General features: G+C 39.2%; 1 protein-coding gene across 2 annotated transcripts in view; it reads right to left on the bottom strand.

The window, feature by feature from the left end:
• LOC115209399 (Hermansky-Pudlak syndrome 3 protein) overlaps nt 1–18,299 on the bottom strand; it is a 66,812-nt gene extending 48,513 nt beyond the window's left edge. For both annotated transcript variants that reach the window (XM_029777792.2, XM_029777793.2), the window contains exons 1-4: nt 17,850–18,299; nt 15,203–16,048; nt 3,425–3,532; nt 1,878–2,059 (exon numbers count right to left, since the gene is read on the bottom strand). In XM_029777792.2, coding sequence (XP_029633652.1) covers nt 1,878–2,059; nt 3,425–3,532; nt 15,203–16,048; nt 17,850–18,066 — 1,353 coding nt within the window. In that variant the 5' untranslated portion in view covers nt 18,067–18,299. The remainder of the gene's footprint in view (nt 1–1,877; nt 2,060–3,424; nt 3,533–15,202; nt 16,049–17,849) is intronic.
• Nucleotides 18,300–22,978: the final 4,679 nt, after the last annotated feature.

The following is a 22,978-nucleotide window of genomic DNA, read 5'->3' as shown; positions in this document are numbered from 1 at the left end:
GAAAGTTTTTAGATTATTCTAAAATAGAAAGTTTCTATCTTAGCAGCAAGTGTCGTAGCTAGCACGACCATACAGCTGACAGCAGATGCTGTGAACAAGGGGTCATCTGTAAACAGAACAAGGTGTTGGTATGAAAAGGGTTAAAAATATTTAACTGTATCATTTTCTAGAGATGAAGTCAACTGAATTAGTTTGTATTTTTCAATCCCGTGTGGAAGGCGTCACACAGTGGGACCGAACCCAAAACCATTTGATTACAAAGAGAGCTTCTTAACCACACAGCCAAGCCAGCACCTATGTGGATTATCTAGATTAGTTAACTCTTTCTAATCTATGTCTGCAGATTGAGAACTGAGAAAATGTGAAAACACACAAGATTACACGGAGATAGGTTATTTTCATTGATTCTAGTCTGCTTAGAAAGAAAACCGTTAAACTCTTGTTAGAGATTCCAGGTGAATATCAATTCTTGGATCTTTCCAAACCATGAGAAAGTGACATTGCATTTTTCACAATAATTTTAAGGTTCACTTTTCCATGATTGCATAGACTGGATGGAATTCATTGAAGAATTTCTACAGCAGGATGCTCTTCTTGTCTCCAGCCTTCAACCAAGAAATGCAATATTTCCAATCAAGGCAATATTTCCTCGTGGAATCACATGTTTTCCACGGAAAACTGGAAATGAGCAACATTACTTGGATGCTGGTTTGATGCTTGTTTACAACCATCACATGATATGAAGAAGACAAGGCTATGCATGCACACAAAGTTTATAAAATATAATAATGAAATTATTGTATGCAGTGCTCAGGTGCACCACAACTTGTCAAAAGTGCGTATAAAGCATATGCAGTAATGTACAAATGTCTGGAAAAAGAACAGTGTATGAGTCAGATCCATGCTTGCGTGTGTATGGAGAGGAGAAAGATCAGGTGTAGTGTTGGTGAATCTCAGGAAGCATGGAAGTTTTGAAGGATGCAGTGCTCCGACAACTAACAACTGATGCCAGCAGTTTGTTCCATACTTCAGCAACTCTCAGTGTGAAAATATATATAAAATATATATATATATAAAATATAAATTAGAGATACAACCACTATTATGCAACTCAAACAGTGATAGACATAAACCAATACATAAATAACAAATAATATATATTTTTATAAAACATATAACTTATAACTAGATTTCAAAAGGTATAAAATGAATGATCAATATATAATATAATAAGTGAAAGAATTCATTTTATACCTTTTGAAATCTAGTTATAAGTTATATGTTTTATAAAAATATATATTATTTGTTATTTATGTGTTGGTTTATGTCTATCACTGTTTGAGTTGCATAATAGTGGTTTTATCTCTAATTTATATTTTATATATTTATATTGTGAAATTTGATTTAATACTAAACTGAATTTTTCCCTGTAAGTCTGGAGTTATACTCCCTAATATTATTATTATATATATATATATATATATATATATATATCAGTGCCACATAAAAAATAGTACCCATGCTAAAGCCATGTAAATAAAAAAAACATGGTACCAGCACCACATATAAAGCAGCAGAGCCAGCACCATGTTCAAAGTACCCAGTCCACCCTGTAAAGTGGTTGGCATTAGGAAGAGCATCGATGCAGCCCTCCAGCTTATCACCTCCTGTCAAACTATCCAACCCATGCCAGCATGGAAAAGAGACATTAAAGGATGATGATGATGATAATGATGCTCAGGACAGAAGACATTTGTCCAAGATGTTGTGCAGTGGAACTGAACCCAAGCCACATGATTTGGAAGTGAGCTTCCTAACCACGCAGCCAAAAGAAATTGTTAAAACCAAGTTTGAAATGCAAAGAAATTCTGGCTTACCTGAAGGGCAGGAGAAGAATATTTGTAGGAGGAAAGCATCTGAACTGCGGGTGGAGACAAAGAATAAAGCTGACCTTCGTGGGAATTACCAAGGTAACAGAACATTTCCATTTTGGGGTCACATTTAATGGATTGTAGGGGGAAATCTGAGTCACACTGACTTGGTGTTCCTTGTCCTGATGCTGGGGGGAGAAAAAGAAAAAGAAAAAGAAAAACTAGCATTGGAAAGATAATTCTTACAGTTCATTATAGAAAGACTTTACATTAGAAAGACTTTACATTATAGAAAGACTTTACATTAGAAGGGGATGCAGAATTCTTTGTGAACTGAAATAAATGCTACATGAAGATGGTTGTGAAATGGCTGTAATTCTCTGGATTTGAAAACTGAGGGAAGCAGACGGATGGAACCAGATTACCTGCCTTTGCGTAGCATTCCTACTCATCCATGAAGAGGTGCTGGATTTAGGGTTTCAGGCGCTGGGTCCAGGCACACTCCAACTGACTAAATGTTTGAATGTGTCCTCATTAGCCAATTCAGTATCGAATTTATTAGCAGGCATCCCATTAGGAAAGATGCAAGAGCTTTCTGTACATTCCTAAAATTAGGCGTATACAGAATGGGTTTATGAAGATTAGAAGAGGTGTAAGTGGGTCTTTTACGATGAGAATGGTTGAGGAGGAAGTACATGAATTTGTGCAGGAGAGAGACTGTGCAGGCTGCACACACACACACACATACTTCTAAAGAAGGAAATAAATGAATGCTCAAATTCTTTGTTTTCCTTGTTATCAGTGTATCTACTTTTATATCTATATTAAAAAGAAAATGTTTCCTTCTCGAGCTCATAAGGGCCAGTTTCCTTGTTTTCATGGCATATATCTTCCCCACCTGGATGCGACACAGGTCCATCGCAGTGTTACTCATTTTTGCCAGCTGAGTGGACAGGAGCAACGTGAAATGAAGTGTTTTGCTCAAGGACACAACATGTCACACCGTCCAGGAATTGAAACCACAATCTTACGATCATGAGTCCAACACTCCTAACCACCAAGCCACATAACCTCCACTTTTTATATAAGACCAAAATCACTGACAAGGCTTTGATCATATCAGGCACGAAATGCCATGCAGCAGGATTGATCCCAAGACCACACGGTCAGGAAGAAAGCTTCTGAACCGCAGTGCCATGTCTTCAGGTTGTTGTTCTTGTTATTTGGTGTTTTGTTCTGTCAGGATTTTGGATTTCATAAACTAAGGGAGATAATCAGGGAGACGGGAGTGTGGCCAACCAACAGAATTATAGTTTTCTACTCTAGGCACAAGGCCCGAAATTTGGGGGGATGGGGCCAGTCAATTAGATCGATTCCAGCACGCAACTGGTACTTAATTTATCGACACCGAAAGGATGAAAGGCAAAGTCGACCTCGGCAGAATTTGAACTCAGAACACAAAGACAGATGAAATACTGCTAAGCATTTCACCTGGCATGCTAACGTTTCTGCCAGCTCACCACCACCTTGGCAACATAATCATTGATACTTACCTGAGTATATACATAGCAGCTGCATGTGTCTCCATGAAATATCAGGTAAACCAATCTTATAAAGTAATGTGTCAGCTTTAATTTTTCCATTTACAAAAACGCTTTGATCTGCAAAAGAAGAAAAGATTGAATCAATAAATATTGAACCTTTTATTGATTGGTCAGGGAACAGAATCGATATTTCATAATCCCAATAGTTTCCTCATATTTTTGTACAACACAAACACTCCCTCACCCCACAAGATCCAGTTGCACTTAATGGCTGATCTAATTAACTCTGGTCAGTGATTAACAGCTGATGATGTTTGATATGTCATACAAATGAATCAAAAGATCAAAGTCTCAAATAGTTTTATTTTAATAACCCTTCCACCAAATTTTAATCACATACCTACAGTTGAAATAATTATCATTTTTGTTATTATTATCTATTACACGATAATTCAGTTAGCAGGCATTTTATCTTGATGTTTGGTGAAAACAAATTATCATTATTATTATTATTATTATCATCATTCAGTAATCTTATTTTTATATTGTGCTTTCACTTCACTACCGAGTGCAGCTCTGTGTGCCTTGGGTATGTGCTGTGGTTTGTTGTGGTGCTCTTATTTTCACAGTATTGAAAGTGTTTTGCAAAGGATGTGTGCAGTGCCCAGTAGTGCAATTTTCTGTGTTATATGTGTTTGTAAGTCCTGGTGTTTTTGTTATGTATTTGTCTGAATATTTTTTATCATGCCTAATGCACCTACTATGATAGGAATTGTTTCTGTTTTCAGATTCCACATTCTAGTTACCTCTATTTCCAGGATTTTGTATTTTGAAATTTTCTCCATTTCTTTTAGAGACATGTTGTCATCTGCTGGTATTGATACATCAATTAGAAAGCAATTTTTTTTCTTCATGATCTCTGACAACTATATCTGGTCTGTTGGCCTTAATTTCTCTATTTGTGTGTATTGGCATATCCCAGAGTATGGTTGCTTTCTCGTTTTCTGTGACCTTTTCTGGCGTGTGCCTATACCATCTTTTTTCTGTTGTTATTCCATAATGTTGGCATAGCTTCCAGTGTATATAGGTCGCAACTCTGTCGTGTCTGTGAATATATTCCTTCTTAGCCAGGACTGGGCAGCCATTATTATTATTATTATTAAGGTGGTGAGCTAGCAGAATCGTTAGAGAGCAGAACAAAGAAAAGTTGCATTTCTTCTGGTTCTATATTCTGTGTTCAAATCCAACATTTTGCCCTTCATCTCTCTGTGGAGAATGGGGGTCGATAAAATAAAGTACCAGTCAAGTGCTGGGGTCAATGTTAATGATGAGTTCTTCCTTCAAAACTAATTTAGGCCTGGAACCTAAATTAGAAACCATTAAGAAGCTTGCTTCCTGAGCATGTGGTCTTGGGGGTTAGTCTTAATGTGGCAAAGCCCCGATATGATCAAAGCCTAAATTAGAAACCATTATCATAACTCTGTCATTATTGGAATGACAGAATTATTACAGCATTAAAGCAAATACCTTGTGGTATTTGGTTATAGTTTTTTCCATTCTGAGTTCATATCTCACCGAGGTCAATAACATGAGGTGTCAGTCATGTAATGGAATTAATAATGTAATTGACTTTGGTTAATGCACATTACTCTGTAAGGAGCACGGGGGATTGGGACAGGGTCAGTTGCCTCAGTTTCTCTGGTGTAAATATATTCCTCCCGGGATGGGATGCCAGTCCCTCACACGTTTACTCATTTTCACCAGTCAAGTGGACTAGAGAGCAATGTGAAATGAAGGGTTCTGCTCAAGAACACAACACATCAAGTCCAGGAATTGAAACCACAATCTTACAACTATATGTCTGACACTCTAACCACTCAGCCATGCATCTCCACAAATAATTGACTTCACTGGTCCCTAAAATCTGACAGCTTGTACTGGTATTAGAAATCCTACTTTATACCACAATAAAAATAATACAAGGACCAGAAATGTCTATTGAGGGACATTACAATCCCCTTCAATCATCATCATCATCACCATTTAACATCCGCTTTCCATGCTAGCATGGGTTGGACGGTTCGACCGGGGTCGGGTAAGCCATGGAGGCTGCACCAGGCTCCAGTCTGATCTGGCAGTGTTTCTACAGCTGGATGCCCTTCCTAACGCCAACCACTCCGTGAGTGTAGTGGGTGCTTTTTACGTGCCACCTGCACAGGGCCAGAGCAGGCTGGCAAACGGCCACGATCGGTTGGTGCCTTTTACGTGTCACCAACACGGACGCCAGTCAGGCGATGCTAGTAACTGCTACACTCGAACAGTGCTTTTAAGTGTCACCAGCACTGGTGTCTTAACTACTACAATTACCATTCGAATTGATGTCATTATAAAAAAGTTTCCTAAATTCGCCAAAAATAAAAACTGATAAAAGGAACCCAGATTGTTTGGCAACTGGAACCAGTGACAGTCACAGCAACCATCAGGAAAAGATGGGCTGTGAAATAAACAGAACCATCAAGTGGTTTAATGCCTACGTTTCTTTAATTGCATGAGTCAGACAGATTTTTCATGAGACACATTTCCTATCACCTGGGACCTTTCCTGTGGCCAACCCCAACCTGTTTCCAAATGAGATTATATTTCTTCATGGCCAGGCACGTTTCCACAGAAAACTGGAAACGAGCAACATGTCTTGTATGGTGACGCTTATTTACCACTATTTCATAATTTCAAGAAACACACACAAGACAGTCTTCTTTCGGTTTCTGTCTACCAAAGCCACCCACAAGACTTTGGTCAGTCTGCAGCTATGGTAGAATATCTTTGCTACAGACAGACTGAACCGGGAAGCATGCGGTTGGCAAAGAAACTTGTTAACTCCGCAGTCAGACCTATGGAACTAATCAGTAGATCGGTCAAACAACTGGAGAACTGGTGGTTTCAAGATGCACAAAATACAACAAACTGTTTCTTGTTCAAACTGACTTTCTCCTTTCAAGAGCTCACAGTCGGCCAATAACCTGGTTGGAAACTGCAATGTATTATTGCAACAGAACCGATTCGAATGTTGAGTTTGTTGTACACTCTGCTGAGTGGTTGGCATTAGGAAGGGCATCCAGCTGTGGATCTTTGCCAGATCAGATTGGAGCTTGGTGCAGCTTCCTGGCTTCCCAGACCCCTGTCAAACCATCCAACCCATGCCAGCATGTAAAGCGGACGTTAAACGACAATGATGATGAACCCATACTGGCATGAAAGACAAAATAAAATACAAAAAAAATAAAAAACAAAAAAGACGGAAGAATGTTTGGTTTTTTTCTTCCTAATTTTTGCTTTGTGTCCTTGTTTTATGCCTTGAACAATCTGGGACTTTCTTGATTTAACTTTCCTTATAATAAATAATTAAGTTATTGATTATTATGAGTAACAAATATGATAATTGATAATTGATTTATAATAAAATCTTAATTTATTATTACAAGTAAAAAAATTACAGTGACAATTTCATAGAGAAATACGTTTCTTTATCATCATCAGCATCATCATCATTTTAACGACCACATTTCAATGTTTGCAGGAGTCAGGTGGTGTTTATCGAAGTAGACAGAGTTTATATTCCACATCTGGATGCTCTTCCCATCACCAACCCTTAACTGTTCTCAAGGAAGGTAATATTTACCCACAGTCAAACATGTTTCTATTGAAGGTGCTCATTCACAGTTATCATGCAATGCTGAGATGAGGGGGACATTAACACACACACACACACATATATATATATATATATATCAATCATCATCATTTAATATCCATTGTCCATGCTGGCATGGGCTGGACAGTTTGACCAGGGTTGGTATGCTGGAAGGGCTGCAACAGACTCCAGTCTGATTTGGCATGGTTTTCTACAGCTGGATGCCCTTCCTAACAACGCCAAACACTCCGAGAGTGCAATGGGTGTTTTTATGTGCCACCAGCACAGGTGCCATTTGCATGACACCAGTGTCTGCCATAACTGCAATTTTGCTCGGCTTGATGGCTCTTCTTTTCAAGCATGACACAATGCCAAAGATCTTGGTCATTGCCTCTGTGAGGCCCAAAACTTGAAAGGAACTCAGCCACTTTGCCTCTGGGAGATCCAATATGTATATACACACAAACACATGTTCTTGGCTTTATGAAAGTCCTGGTTGGAGGCCTAACCTTCCGAGTTCTTTTACAGGGCTTAGAAAAACTGAAGGGCTGCTGCAATAAGTGTGTGAATCTGAGAGGGGAAATATGTTGAATAAAATCATAATTAACTGATCCTCCTCTATTTTCTTTTACCCTTAAAGCCAGGAACTTTTCAACATCCCCTTGCATGTATGTATGTGTGTGTGTATATATACATCATCATCATCATCATCATTGTTTAACGTCTGCTTTCCATGCTAGTATGGGTTGGACAGTTTGACTGAGGACTGGCGAACCAGATGGCTGCACCAGGCTCCAATCTGATCTGGCAGAGTTTCTACAGCTGGATGCCCTTCCTAATATCAACCACTCTGAGAGTGTAGTGGATGCTTTTACGTGCCACCTGCACAGGAGCCAGTCCAGTGGCACAAGCAACGACCTCACTCAAATGTTTTTCACGTGCCAGAAGGGCAATGCTGGTAACGATCACGCTTGAATGTTGCTTTTTACGTGCCACCGGCATGGAGGCCATCAGCTGCTCCAGCAACGATCGTGCTCGGATGGTTCTCTTAGCGCTCCACTAGCACGGATGCCAGTCATCAAATTTGAATTCGATTTCGATTTCACTTGCCTCAACAGGTCTTCGCAAGCAGAGTTTAATGTCCAATGAAGGAAAGGTACGCATAAGTGGGCTGGTTACACCCCTGGCATAGGCCAAGAGGTTATGGTCTCACTTGGCTTGCCAGGTCTTCTTAAGCACAGCATATTTCCAAAGGTCTCAGTCACTAGTCATTGCCTTGGTGAGGACTAATGTTCAAAGGTCTTACTTCACCACCTCGTCCCAGGTCTTCCTGGGTCTATCTCTTCCACAGGTTCCTTCAACCGCTAGGGTGTGGCACTTTTACACACAGCCATCCTCATCCATTCTTGCCACATGACCATACCAGCAAAGTCATCTCTCTTGCACATGACATCTGATGCTTCTTAGGTCCAACTTTTCTCTCAAGGTACTTACACTCTGTCGAGTATGCACACTGACATTACACATCCATTGGAGTATACTGGCTTCATTCCTTGTGAGCTTACACATGTCCTCAGCAGTCACAGCCCATGTTTCACTGACATGTAGCATGGCTGTTCGTACACATGCGTCATACAGTCTACCTTTTACTCTGAGCGAGAGGCCCTTTGTCACCAGCTGAGGTAAGAGCTCTCTGAACTTTGCCCAGGTTATTCTTATTCTAGCAGCTACACTTTCAGCACACCCGCCCCCGCTACTGACTTGGTCACCTAGGTAGCGGAAGCTATCAACTACTTCTAGTTTTTCTCCCTGGAACATGGTAGACGTTGGTCTCTGCACATTTTCAGTGTTTATTGCTCCTGAGCATCTGCCACATACAAAAACAATCTTCCTAGTTAGCCTTCCTCTGATATTGTGGCACCTCTTATGTGTCCATAGCTTGCACAGGGTACATCTTATGGAGTTTCTACCTACACCCCTACTACAGATCGAGCAGGGTCATCTACCTGAAGGGATTTATGGTTTGCCTGCCTTTCTACTTATTAGGACTTTGGTTTTGGCTAGATTGATTCTGAGGCCCTTCGATTCTAGACCTTCCTTCCATACCTGAAACTTCTCCTCCAGTTCTGATAGTGACTCAGCAATTAGAGCAAGGTCATCAGCATAGAGGAGCTCCCAGGGGCATCCTGTCCTGAATTTCTCTGTTATTGCCTGGAAGACTTTGATAAATAGGAGGGGGCTGAGGACTGAACCTTGGTGGACCCCTACCTCTACCCTGAATTCTTCACTGTACTTGCTGCCAACCCTCACCTTACTGACAGCGTCCCTGTACATGGCTTGCACAGCTCTCACTAACCATTCATCTATCCCAAGTTTCTTCATTGACCACCAGATAAGGGATTAGGGGACCCTGTCGAAGGCTTTCTCCATGTCAACAAAAGCCAGGTACAGGGGCTTATCTTTGGCTAGGTATTTCTCTTGCAGCTGTCTTACCAGAAATATAGCATCAGTGGTACTTTTCCCTGGCACAAATCCAAACTGCATCTCATCTAAACTGACTCTCTCCCTAATCAGTTGGGCTATGACCCTCTCCGTAACCTTCATTACCTGATCCAACAGCTTGATACCTCTGTAATTATTTATATCTAAAGCGTCACCTTTACCTTTGTAGCAGTTCACTATTATGCTGCTACACCAGTCATTGGGTATGACTCCTTCGTGTATCACCTGGTTAACTATGCAGGTGACTAGGCTATAGCCGATACTGCCAGATATTTTGAGCATCTCTGCAGTAATTCCTGATGGGCTGGGGGCTTTCCCTGTCTTCATACTCTTAATTGCTTTATCTACCAAGCTACTGTCAACTTAAATTGCTGGTCCCTCTATTGGGTTGACAATCAGCAGACTCTCTTTCTCCCATTCATTTTCTTTATTCAGCAACCATTCATAGTGGTTGGTGTCTCCAAGTCTCTCTCTTTGCAACCTCGTTTAGTGCAAGAGAACCATCATCCATGCGGACACATTTCTCTCCTACAACATCATGATTCTCTCTCACACACTGTCTTGCAACAAGAAATACCTCAAGTCTTTCATCCTCACGGCACAGAACATTGGCAAATTTTTTCTTATCTGCTTCCCCTCTGGCTAAATAAACCTGTCTCCCATCTTCTCTTCTGGCAGTCTGATATAATTCCCAGCTACCACCGTTCTTCCAGTCCTTCCAAGCCTGTTTCTTTTCTCTAATAGCTCTATCAAAAACACTGATTCACCACCACGTTATTTTGGGTCGAGAGGGGACTTTGCACCATCCACAGATCTGGTCAGTGGCCCTCAGCAGGTTGTCCCGTAGAAACCTCCAGTTGTCTTCTACATCATGTGAAGCTATATCCCCTTCTATTTCGTCAAAGGCTTTGAGTAATATGTCTCTAAATCTTTGTCCATTCACAGGATCTTTAAGCTTCCAGACCCTTCTCCTCCATGCTGGTCGTCTTCTGGGCATCCACTTTTCCCTGATCCTGAAGTCACAAGCCACCAGTCTATGTTGTGGGGTACATTCTTCACCTGGGAAGGTTTTGGCATTTATAAGCAGCCATCTTTCCCTTTTTCTGGTGAGGATGTAGTCAATTTGGCTAGTGTGTCTGCCAGATTGGTAGGTGACGAGGTGCCTGGCAGGTTTCTGAAGTTAGTATTGCAAACCATAAAATCATTTGCATCGCAGAACTCCAGCAGCCTGGTTCCCTCCTCATTACAAGAACCATAGCCGTAGCCTCCATGTACGCCATGGAAGCCCCCTGTAAGTTGTCCAACATGTCCATTGAAGTTATGTATGTATGTATATATATATATGTCTGTATATATATACATATGTATGTATGTATGTATACACACACACACACACACACACACATAACAGGCTCCTTCCAGTTTCTGTCTACCATATCCACTGACAAGGTTTGGTCAGCCCAGGGGTATAGCAGAAGACTAGCCCAAGGTGCCACACAGTAGGACTGAACCTTAAACCTATATAGTTGGAAAGCAAACTGCTCAACCACACAGCCATGCGTGTACCAATTAATTGTTTCAAATTCAAAAATTATCTTTAATTAATAAAAGAATTTGTTTCCCTCCACTGTCTGTGCTGTCGTTTACTCATATCAATCGTCTGGAAGCTGTTCAGCGACGTGCAACCAAAAGAATACCCTCCATCAGGCATTTGCCATATCCTGAACGCTTTACTTCCCTGGGCATGGACACATTGAAACTCCGACGTCTGGCAGCTGACTTGGCAGACACCCATAAAATTATCAACCATCTTACAAACAATAACTCTGAGCACCTTTTCAAACTCCACCCATCTAACACCCGTGGACATATTTACAAAGTCAGAAAACAGCACAGCTCCCATGACTTCAGGAAACATTTTTTCATGCTGAGAGTTGCTGAAGCATCGAACAAACTGCCGGCATCAGTTGTTAGTTGTCGGAGCACTGCATCCTTCAAAACTTCCATGCTTCCTGAGATTCGCCAACACTACACTTGATTTTCTCCCCTCCATACACACACAAGCATGTATCTGACTCATACATTGTTCGCTTTCCAGACATTTCTACATTACTGCATATGCTTTATATGCACTTTCTGACAAGTTGTGGTGCACCTGAGCACTGTATACAATAATTTCATTATTATTATTATCAGAGCTGTTTAATTAAAAGTTTATCTCTAATGAAAAAGACCAATAATTAGCATGCTAAAGTTCAATTTCTGAGGAATTGAAGAGATAAGCTATAAATATTTGCCCTGGATAATATACAGGGATATGACAAGAATTTCGATAGCGGAGGCAGAGGCATGGCTGTGTGGTTAAGGGGTTTACTTTGTATCCAGATGGTTTGGGTTCAGTCCCACTGCACCACAGAGAAGTATTTTTTAGAGCTCTGGATCAACCAGTGCTTTATCAGGGAATTTGGTAGACAGAAACTGTGAGATGTGTGTATGTGATAGAGAGAGAGGGGAGGGGAGAGAATGTCCTAGTCCCCTTACCACTTTGGATGTAAACAAATCAATGTTGCTTTGTTTCCATCTTCTTAACCTAATGGCTTGGCAAAAGGGGTTGACAGACTAAAACACCAGACTTAAAAAAGGAAAGTAGCACGGTCAATTTGGTTGACTAAATCCAACAAGGTGGTGCTCCAGTATGGTCACATACCAGTGACTGAAACAAGTAAAAATGTTAAAACGAAACATTAATACCTATACTGCAGTTAAGTAGACTAGCAAGTAAACCAACCTGGGGTTAAATAAGAACTGCAAGCAACATGTTGGATTAACTTAGCAAGAGATTCCATGAGACGCCAGCAGTGGGGTGTCACCCACACCCAGAAGCTGGCATTTCACCGTTTTGTACACAATTTACTTGCTTTTGTATGAGTTTAGAAAAACTATTTTTAAGGAAAATTAAGACATTCAGGACCCTGTTTCATTAGGTTTTGGCCAGGTCTTTGATTCTGATCCATTATTAAGCTTAACACTGAAATACATATCACAGCAAGTAGATTATCATCATCATCATGGTCGTTTAGCGTCCGCTTTCCATGCTGGCATGGGTTGGACGGTACAACTTGGGTCTGGGAAGCCAGAAGGCTGCACCAGGCCCAGTCTGATCTGGCAGTGTTTCTACAGCTGGATGCCCTTCCTAACGCCAACCACTCCGTGAGTGTAGTGGGTGCTTTTTATGTGCCACCAACACAGGTGCCAGATGAGGCTGGCGAACGGCCATGCTCGGATGGTGTTTTTTACGTGCCACTGGCACGGAGGCCAGGCGAGGCTGGCATGGCCACGATCGGATGGTGTTTGTTACGTGCCACCAGCACGGAGGCCAGTTGATGCAGTACTGGCTATGGCCATTATACAAAATAAGTTAATACCTGATAATCCATGAGATACAGTAAGAAGCCAAACAATGATGTTTCAGTTTATTCTAAAAACATCCTGGCAAATTCAAACAAATACCTTCCATCCGGCATCTACCATACTCTGGGCAGGGATACATTGAAGCTCCAAAGTCTGGCAACTGACTTGGTAAACACCCATAAAATTATTGACCATTGCACCAACAACCACATTGAGCACCTTTTTGAATTCCATGTGTCCTAATACACATGTGGGCATTCCCTACAGCACAACTCCCATCCCTTTCGGAAACATTTTTTCACACTCAGAGATGCTGAAGCATGGAACAAACAACCTGCATCAGTTGTTAGTTGCCAAGACATTGCATCCTTTAAAACCTCCATGCTTCCTGAAATTCACCAACACTACACCTGACATCCCTCCCCCCACCATAAGCATGCACACCTGTATATCATGACTCATACACTGTTCACTTTCCTGACTTTTCTACATAATTCTATGTACTGTACATGCACCTTTGATGAGTTGTAGTGCACCTGAGCACAATACACAATAATTCCATTATTATTATTATTATTATTATTATTATTATTTGACGTTGGTTTTTGTCATCAGAGAACATTTCTTCTCTTTAAATAATGTGTGTTCATAACACATGCAATTCCCTAGTGTTTCAACCTTATTGTAGGTCTCCTCAGTCAAAGTTATCCTCCCAGGCAAATGACTCTAACACAAAAGCACAAGGTCCGTGTTCATAGAACTCAGCAAACAAATTATTTGTTGATCTCTGCCAAACATAAATAATCCATGGGGTACACACAGAACAGTGAGAATCGAAACAATGGTGTGTCTATTCATTCTTAACACACCCTGGAAAAAATCCAAACCTGAATACCTGATTAATGTTGGTTTTTTGTCCTCAGAGAACATCTCTTCCCTTTAAAAAATATGTGTCCATAACACACGCAATTCACCAGTGTAAAAGGACAGAGACACTGCAGTGTTTCATCCTTATTGTATGTCTCCTCAGTCAAAGCTACCCAGCCAGCAGACGACTAAGAAAAACAGACACTCTTGTTTATATAATTCGGCAAATAAATTATTTACTGATGCCTGCTGATGCCTGCCAAACAGATAATAATAATTCATGGGGTGCACACAGAACAGGAGGGAGAATCCAAGCAATGATGTGTCTATTTGTTCATAATACACTCTGGCTAACTCAAACATGACTGTCTGATTGCTGTTGGTTTTCATCATCAGAACATACCTCCTCCCTTTGTATGATGCATGTTCATAACACACAAGATTCACCAGTGTAAGGGGACAATGGGGGGCAGTGTTTTCTGAGGGTAAACAACAGGATTACATTTGAATCTGCTGGAATGAATAGATATGTTCATACCTATTCTAACAAAACTCAGACACAACAAACCCACGAGAAAACTTCCAAGAACAAAATTCTCTTAAAATAATAAAGAAATTGGCTTTAAAATTTAAATTACTTTTTTTATAATTACAACACATTTGAAGATAGAAATGAAAAAGCAGAAATGAACAGAAAGGACAAAAATAAATTTAGAACACCAGAAACAAAAGAATCCAAAAGACTGGAAAAATGGAAAAAAAGAGATAAAAATAGAAAAAGAAATTAGAGAAAGTTGAGTGAAAGAGGAGAGAGAGAGAGAGAGACTGGAAATGATTCTAAAAGATGAGGAAATACAAAAACTCATCTAAAAGACAGAAAAGAGTGCAAAAGGTGAATGGATTAAAGAGTGAAAGGATTAAAGAGTGAATGGAAGTGTCCTTGACATGCTGAACAGTTTGCAAGAATTGAGGTTTGGCTCCAATTTCATGGCAAGAAGAAAATGAAAGATAAATCTACCCCCTGGGAACTATTCCTGACAAATAGATGAAGTAAGACAATGGGAAATAAGGTGTTCCTGCCAGAAATACCAAGGAACCCATTGCTGGTCTGAATCCTTGATCGATCAGAAAGAGGACTGATATCTTCTTATAAAGTCAGTCGTGGGGCTTAAACTAAGACTATTTTGGATTCGAGTATAAAATCTAGATAACATAATCAACTTCTTGATAAAATAGAAAAAGAACCTTACAAAACATAATTATGTTCATATAGAATAATTAATGGTAAAAATTATGAAAAAAGAAACAACAGTTACCTTTGACTTGAACCATAACTTTAGGCAACGATTTGGTTGAGCCATTAATTCCACTATTTCCATGGAGTTTGGGAAGATAAATTGTGTCTGGAGTTATTGCAACATTAGCTATTTCGGCGATATTACGAGTTCCTTGTCCAAAACTCCTACGTTTCTTTCTACTTCCACGTTGATCTGAGCTGAAAACCCATTGGGTATATGCTTCGTCGTTTTTGATATTCACAATAGAACTGCTGTCAGAGGGCAAGAGTAATTCATTAGACGACAAAGAGGGGGGTGAGGAAGTATTTTCGAAATCCCCTGCAATTAATTCTGTTGACTCAAAGCAGGAACTTGAAGCCTTTGGTTGGTTCGCATCCAATGTTGCCTGTGAAGCTGGATTACTCATATGAAGGCCCACTTTTCGAAAGCCATTATAAAAATTTAACTTGAGAACATGAGCATAGCGGTTGGACATTAAGGCTATGAAACTTTCATTGATGACCACTTTGCTAACGACATGTCCCCAGTTTATAATTAAAATATGAACAACGTCTTTGTAAGAGCGTGAACATTCAGCAGAATATTTTTCTTGGATCATATAAAGGTTAACTTTTTTGTGACAAGCAACAGCAAGAGTACCTGTATGAGAACAAACGCTTAAACTATTTGCCTTTTCTTCCTGCGGTATTTCAAGGACTTCAAAGACAGGTTGACCAGGAATAATAACGGGGTATTTTTCAGCTACACGTAAGCTTATTGTAAAATTCTTTTTATTTTCCCATTTTTTCAGATCGAGATAAGTCTTTATGAAAGTTAGATTCTCATGGCGGAAATGTTTCACTTCTAAAGTAGCCAAATAATCATCTGGAAAAAAGAAAATAAAAATACAATTTTCAAAAAAGGAAAAGAAAATTAGATTCGAGATCACAATTTCTTTTGTACTGGTCAAAAAAGAAGGGCCTCATTAATAGAATCAGCAATTGGGATCATTGCTTAATTAACACGAAAACCATAAAAGTTAATCAGTCGAGCAAATTAGAATTTCCAGTCAGGACAGAAAGTAATTCTCCAACAACATGTTCTGTGGCATAGAGCAGTTGTTCCTAAACTTATCTCATTGCAGAACCCAGACAACATTCCAGATACTAGGAATCTACATTCAATGGATATCAACACTGCATTAATTTTACAAGAAATTAAACAGAATAAAAATGATTTTAGAATGAGAATATATTTCTATAAGAAAGCATAATAATTTACATTTTGGAATAATTTTATGTTTATAATATGAGTAGCTTATAATAACTTATTTTGAAAATGGTAAAAACTATTTCTCTTTTATCAAATGGCTTTTTTTCTTCTTTTATTAACAGACACTTTCTCTCCAAGGATTCTAGAATTATTTCATGAAACATTGAGAGTCCCTAAAACCCACTTTGGAAACACTGAACAAGACCATCTCTTCTACTAATAAAATAAAACTGAAATTTTATATTCATTCATCGTTTTTAGTCATTATTTATACAAATGACTAGAGAAATAATTAAATTAAACCGTAAAATGTGGCCATGTTCTGTTTTGTTGCTGTTTGGCTTTTCGTAACATTTTTGGTAACATTTAAATCCCAACACCAACAAAATTTATTAATTAAATCGAATGAAATACAATTAAAGATCCAACTGAGTCCTATAACATTAATAAAATCCACAGAAAAGTGTCGGATAAATATTGTTTCGCCAGTTGGAAGCCCATCCTTTATGAATTTGGCTCGTTTCCAAGAATCTCATCAATATTTTCTGATAATGTCCGATAGATTTCCTTTTTTTTAACCAGACACAGAGAAAGCATCGCAGGTTTGTAAACATAAAATAGATGTTGAGAATACAAAATAAAGGAAAGCAGGCATCATCCCGACCACGGTTTCATTTAGATGCTAATAAGTATTTAGTAGTATATTTAGAAACAATCATGAAAATAATAATAATAATAATATAATCTATCCGTGAAGCCAACATCCCAAAGCTGTGAGTTTGCTGGGGGAACCTGGAATGAGATTTTAACAGAAATGGGCGGATTTGTTTGTCATTCAAATAGAAACAAATATCTCGATACATAAAATATATTCTTCACTTGTTTCTCTCTTTATTATTATTATTATTATTCTCTGCTACAACTAATGATTCCCCCAAAAACCATTTATTATTGTTCAGAAGAATGAATGGTTTTGGCTTTCTCTGGCTCCGCCATAAACCGTTTCCCGTTTACATGTTGGAACCATGCTGTCATCCATCAACACACAAACCTCCTCTCCTCCTCTTCAGGCAACAAGAAGAAACCAAAAATCGAAATTAACAATCAAGACACAATAATTAAACAGGTACTCTGCGATACAAGTACCAATTAAACACTTGCTTTCCACTCGGGGCTTCTCTCTTCAATGCAAATTATTCTAATAATTTACTTAATAAAATTCCTTTCTTATTCATTCTCTTCTACAAAGAATCTGATTAATTTTTAATTAAGACAATAATAATAACACTGAAAATCATCAATATATATATATTAATCGAGTGATATTAATATATATATTAACACAAATGATTAGAAGAAGGCATCAGAAGCCTGTGTAAGTGGAATGGTCGTCTTCTTCGAGTGTGTCTCCTACCTTTCTCGCTGTAAGCCAACTGCTGGACCAAGCCTTCTGTGTTGATGGAACAGACATTCTTCCATCCTTTGCCGACCTGGATACGGAATACTTCCAATGAACCTGCTACGGTAGCAATGAACACACAATCACTCGATGTGCATATAGATATCGGTTCGTCGACCACGGGGAGGACGACCTGGGATTTGAACCCGAAACACCTGAACACGCGAACCATCGTTGATACTTTTTTTGATTTTTTGGGGGGTTTTCTTTTTAGCCAGGAAAGAAGAAGTCTGAGAAATGGTTAAGAGAATAGAACTGATCTTCTGCCATCCGACTGTGGACAGAGAAGCGCCTTCGTTGTTTGCCTTGCACTCATTTCGTCCGAATCAGTCGAGAACCGAGGAAAAAGTCGTCAGCTATCTTCAACCATGACTGCCAAGAAATGCTGTAGTTGTGTATGACTGCTGCTCCTCCACCGAGGTTGTCACGGGAGGCTTCCACCACAATCACACACCACTCGAAAACTGAATAAACCAGCTTTGTAGGAATTGAACAGAACTTTAAATTCGAGCCTGTTTTATATTTCATTCGAAACATAATCTATTTCGCACAATAATTTTCTTTTAATCGAGAAATAACCCCCGTTTTTTCTTTATATTTTATTTTAACAAACATTTATGTCCTTTCGGTTAACTTCATCATTCAAAAATCAAAATTAAGTTTGTTTAAAGAGAGTCAAAACTATTGAGAAGGTTGCAAGACGCAACGAAAATTTTAGGAAAATAAAAATAAGAAATAAGTAGCAATTTTACCGATGAGTGTTTTATATTATGAGGCACAAAAAGAAAATGACTCTCCCCAGAATATGCTTCAACACACGAACTCATATAAAGAATCTTGCAAACCAAATCCAAAAACGAAGTTTATTTAAAGTTATATCAAAAATGGGACGAGAAAATCTAAATTCTTTACAACAGGCACAAAGCTGCCTTATAGACTTGATAGTCTTTATTTAAAAACAAAAAAATTCAGTGCTTTGCCCTAAAATCCTTTCTGTTGAAGAGCATAGGCTCCAAAACTAAAAGACTTTCCCATTCTTTCTGAGCATTAAACTAATAAACCTGCTTGTTGTTCCTACACTTATCTTGTTTTCTGTAAATTTGAACTATATATACACGAGTGGATAAAACACATCTAGTAGGAATCACATGTTTTAAATTATATCGTTTAGCGTCCGCTTTCCATGCTGGCATGGGTTGGACGGTTCAACTGGGGTCTGGGAAGCCAGAAGGCTGCACCAGGCCCAGTCTGATCTGGCAATGTTTCTAGGGCTGGATGCCCTTCCTAACGTCAACCACTCCATGAGTGTAGTGGGTGCTTTTACTGTGCCACCGGCACAGGTGCCAGACAGGGCTGGCAAACAGCCATGGTCAGATGGTGCTTTTTACGCGCCACCAGCACAGGGGCCAGGTGAGGCTGGCAATGGCCACAATCGGATGGTGCCTTTTACGTGCCACCGGTACGAGGCCAGTTGGGGTGGCGCTGGTAACAGCCACGTTCAGATGGTTTTTTTTACGTACCACTGGCACTGGTATCACAGCTACAATTTCCATTGATGTTGATCGATTTCGATTTTGATTTTGATTTTGATTTGCCTCAAAAGGGCTTTACAAGTAGAGTTTTGTGTCCTAAGAAGGAAACTTATGCATAAGTGGACTGGCTACATCCCAGGTAGAGGCCACGGGTTATGGTCTCACTTGTCCTGCCGGGTCTTCTCACACACAGCATACTTCCAAAGGTCTCGGTCTCTAGTCATTTCCTCGGTGAGACTTAAAGTTTGATGGTCGTGCTTCAACACCTCATCCCAGGTTTTCCTGCCTCTTCCACAGGTTCCCTCAACCGCTAGGGTGTGGCACTTTTTCACACAACTATCTTCATCCATTCTCGTCACATGACCATACCAGCGCAAACGTCTCTCTTGCACACCACAACTGATGCTTCTTAGGTCCAGCTTTTCTCTCAAGGTACTTACACTCTGTCAAGTATGAACACTGACATTACACATCCATCGGAGCATACTGGCTTCATTTCTTGCAAGCTTACGCATATCCTCAGCAGTCACGGCCCATGTTTCACATGTGTCATACAGTCTGCCTTTTACTCTGAGCGAGAGGCCTTTTGTCACCAGCAGAGGTAAAAGCTCTCTGAACTTTGCCCAGGCTATTCTTACTCTAGCAATTACGCTTTCAGCACACCCGCCCCAGCTACTGACTTGGTCACCTAGGTAACGGAAGCTATCAACTATTTCTAGTTTTTCTCCCTGGAATGTGGCGAAAGTTGGTCTCAGAGCATTTTCAGTGTTTATATATATATAAGAAATTATATATATATAAGAAACAAGTTTAAAATAATGGTCATTCCATTTAATTCCTTTATTTGAGCAAACTTGGCTTACAGTTGTTTCCAGAAGTCATTACAGGTTCATTACTGATAGGTTTACTTGATTGGACTATTGAGGAAAATTGAATGACTTAAGAAAATTAATGGTACTTTTGTCAAAGCCATTTCTGGATATAAGTGCTCTGCTTGTTAATTGACCTCAGTTTATCAATTGACCAAACCTATCAGTAATGAACCTGTAACGACTACTGGAAACAGCTGTAAGCCAAGTTTGTTCCAATAAAAGAATAATATGTAATGACCATTATTTTTAACTTGTCTCTTATCTATCACTCTGAATAAAAACCAGTTTGTCTGGAGCCCATCCTTGGAGTTAAATACAGAATTGGGATGGACCATAACCTTGGACCCTACCAAAAGATTACCTGGAGTTCTTCACTAATCCAAATAATATTGTTAGCCAGGTGTGCCACCTGAGAGCTTATGAAGGATTTTGCCCGGATTGATAATCTCCAGCTATTTGTTCTATATATACATAGCTGAAGGATTAAAATTAATCAAAGGACATACTAAGTATTTCTACCTGCTGGAAACAACAGTCAAAACTCTTATTTAAATCACCAAAATACACTGATAATAACTATAGATATCAATCTCTCAGGATACATTCAAGTATTTGGACTCATCTCGAATGACATAATAGCCTAACCTTCCTCAGTACGCCTGCAATCGCCTATATTATTAATTCTGTTATTATCATTTTTAAATTGTTACACAAGATAATAACAGAATCAATGATATCGTCACAAATTATTTTTTCGTTAATTATTTGCTCCATATTGAATTTATATTATGAGCTATATATATAGCTCCCAACCATAATCTAGTTGATATTTTTTATTTTTGGATAGGATATAGTTTTCTTTTCCTTTTATGCCAACTTTTACATTTAGCCCGATCACTGTGTATATATGTATCATCATTATCATCATCATCGTTTAACGTCCGCTTTCTATGCTAGCATGGGTTGGACGGTTCAACTGGGGTCTGGCAAGCCCGAAGGCTGCACCAGGCCAGTCAGATCTGGCAGTGTTTCTACAGCTGGATGCCCTTCCTAACGCCAACCACTCCGAGAGTGTAGTGAGTGATTTTATGTGCCACCGACACAGGTGCCAGGCGAGGCTGGCAGACGGCCACGCTCGGATGGTGTTTTCTTATGTGTCACTGGCACAGGTGCCAGACGAGGCTGGCATATATATGTATATATATATATATATATATACATACACACATTATTGCCATTTTGAAGTTCCCGTGTCCATGATTCTTTGTGATGGACAAAGTTTACTGAGGCGCCAACTTCTGCCGGATGCCCTTCCTGTTGCCAACCATCACCTGTTTCCAAGCAGCGTATTTCCTCATGACCAGACATGATCTTGCCAAATACTGGGAATCCTACTGCTTGTGTGACAGTGACACTCACCTCCAACTCATGCAGACACACCCTGAACTCTATACTAAACTACATTTAAATAAGACTTCAGCGTAAAAATTCCAGACATGCTTTTGACCCCCCAGACAGAAGATAAACTATTTTGACTGATATTTGATGAGATCCATCATCAAAGCTGGTAATATTTTCTTTGTACAATTTTAAAATCATTTTATTAAATTCTTTCTTAGATTGAAATCTCTTAGATTCTGTGCTATTTCTACCTCCATCTTTTACATATATATATGGGGGGAAAAATGAATAGAAATGACTTTTCTGATAATTTTTCCACTTTAATAATTAGATATTTACAAAAAAGTAAACATCTAATTATCAAAGTGGAAAAATTATCAGAAAAACCATTTCTATTCATTCTATTTTTCGAATATATAACCGTTGCCAGTACCACCTGACTGACCCCTGTGCCAGTGGCACGTAAAAGCACCCACTACACTCTCGGAGTAGTTGGCATTAGGAAGGGCATCCAGGTGTAGAAACTCTGCCAGATCAAGATTGGAGCCTCGTGCAGCCATCTGGTTCGCTAGTCCTCAGTCAAATCATCCAACCCATGCCAGCATGGAAAGTGGACATTAAACGATGATGATATAATACTGTACTGAGGACTTTCTTTCTTATTCTACCATATATATATATATATATTTAATCATATCAAAGGGAAATGGAATTTAATTAAAATTTTAAATATTCAATCAAAATTTACATTTCCAGTGGTCTAACGTGCAAAAAAATTAGTCAAGAAGACTAAATATTAGTCATACGATATAGTGCATATTTATACACATAAGGAATCCACTTAGCGTGAGATTCAACACATTAGAAAGAACAGCTAGGTTCTATAAACCACAAAAATAACGGATAAAATTCGACAGAATGTTTTTCATTTCCAAATTTATTCCTGTCGAATTTTATCCATTATTTTTGTGGTTTACAGAACCTAGCTGTTCTTTCTAATGTGTTGAATTTCACGCTAAGTGGATTCCTTATGTGTATAAATATGCACTATATCGTATATATATATTTATATATACTACTTTGAGTTTCTGTCTGTCAAATTCACTGCCAAAGCTTTGGTCAGCCTGGGGTTAGAGCAGAAGACACTTGCCCCAAAGTGCAACTAAATATGAAAACGTGGTTGAGAAGTACACCTCTGTACATCCACATACACCAGCGTCCTCCTCGTAATTTTTAAGTCCATATTTGAATGGGTTTCCCTCCAATTCAGCATTTCACC

This window comes from Octopus sinensis, linkage group LG3 (genome assembly GCF_006345805.1).
Source record: "Octopus sinensis linkage group LG3, ASM634580v1, whole genome shotgun sequence".
NCBI classification, from domain to species: Eukaryota; Metazoa; Mollusca; class Cephalopoda; order Octopoda; family Octopodidae; genus Octopus; species Octopus sinensis.
Note: the sequence above shows the minus strand (reverse complement) of the source record. Positions and strands in the feature narration are given on the sequence as shown.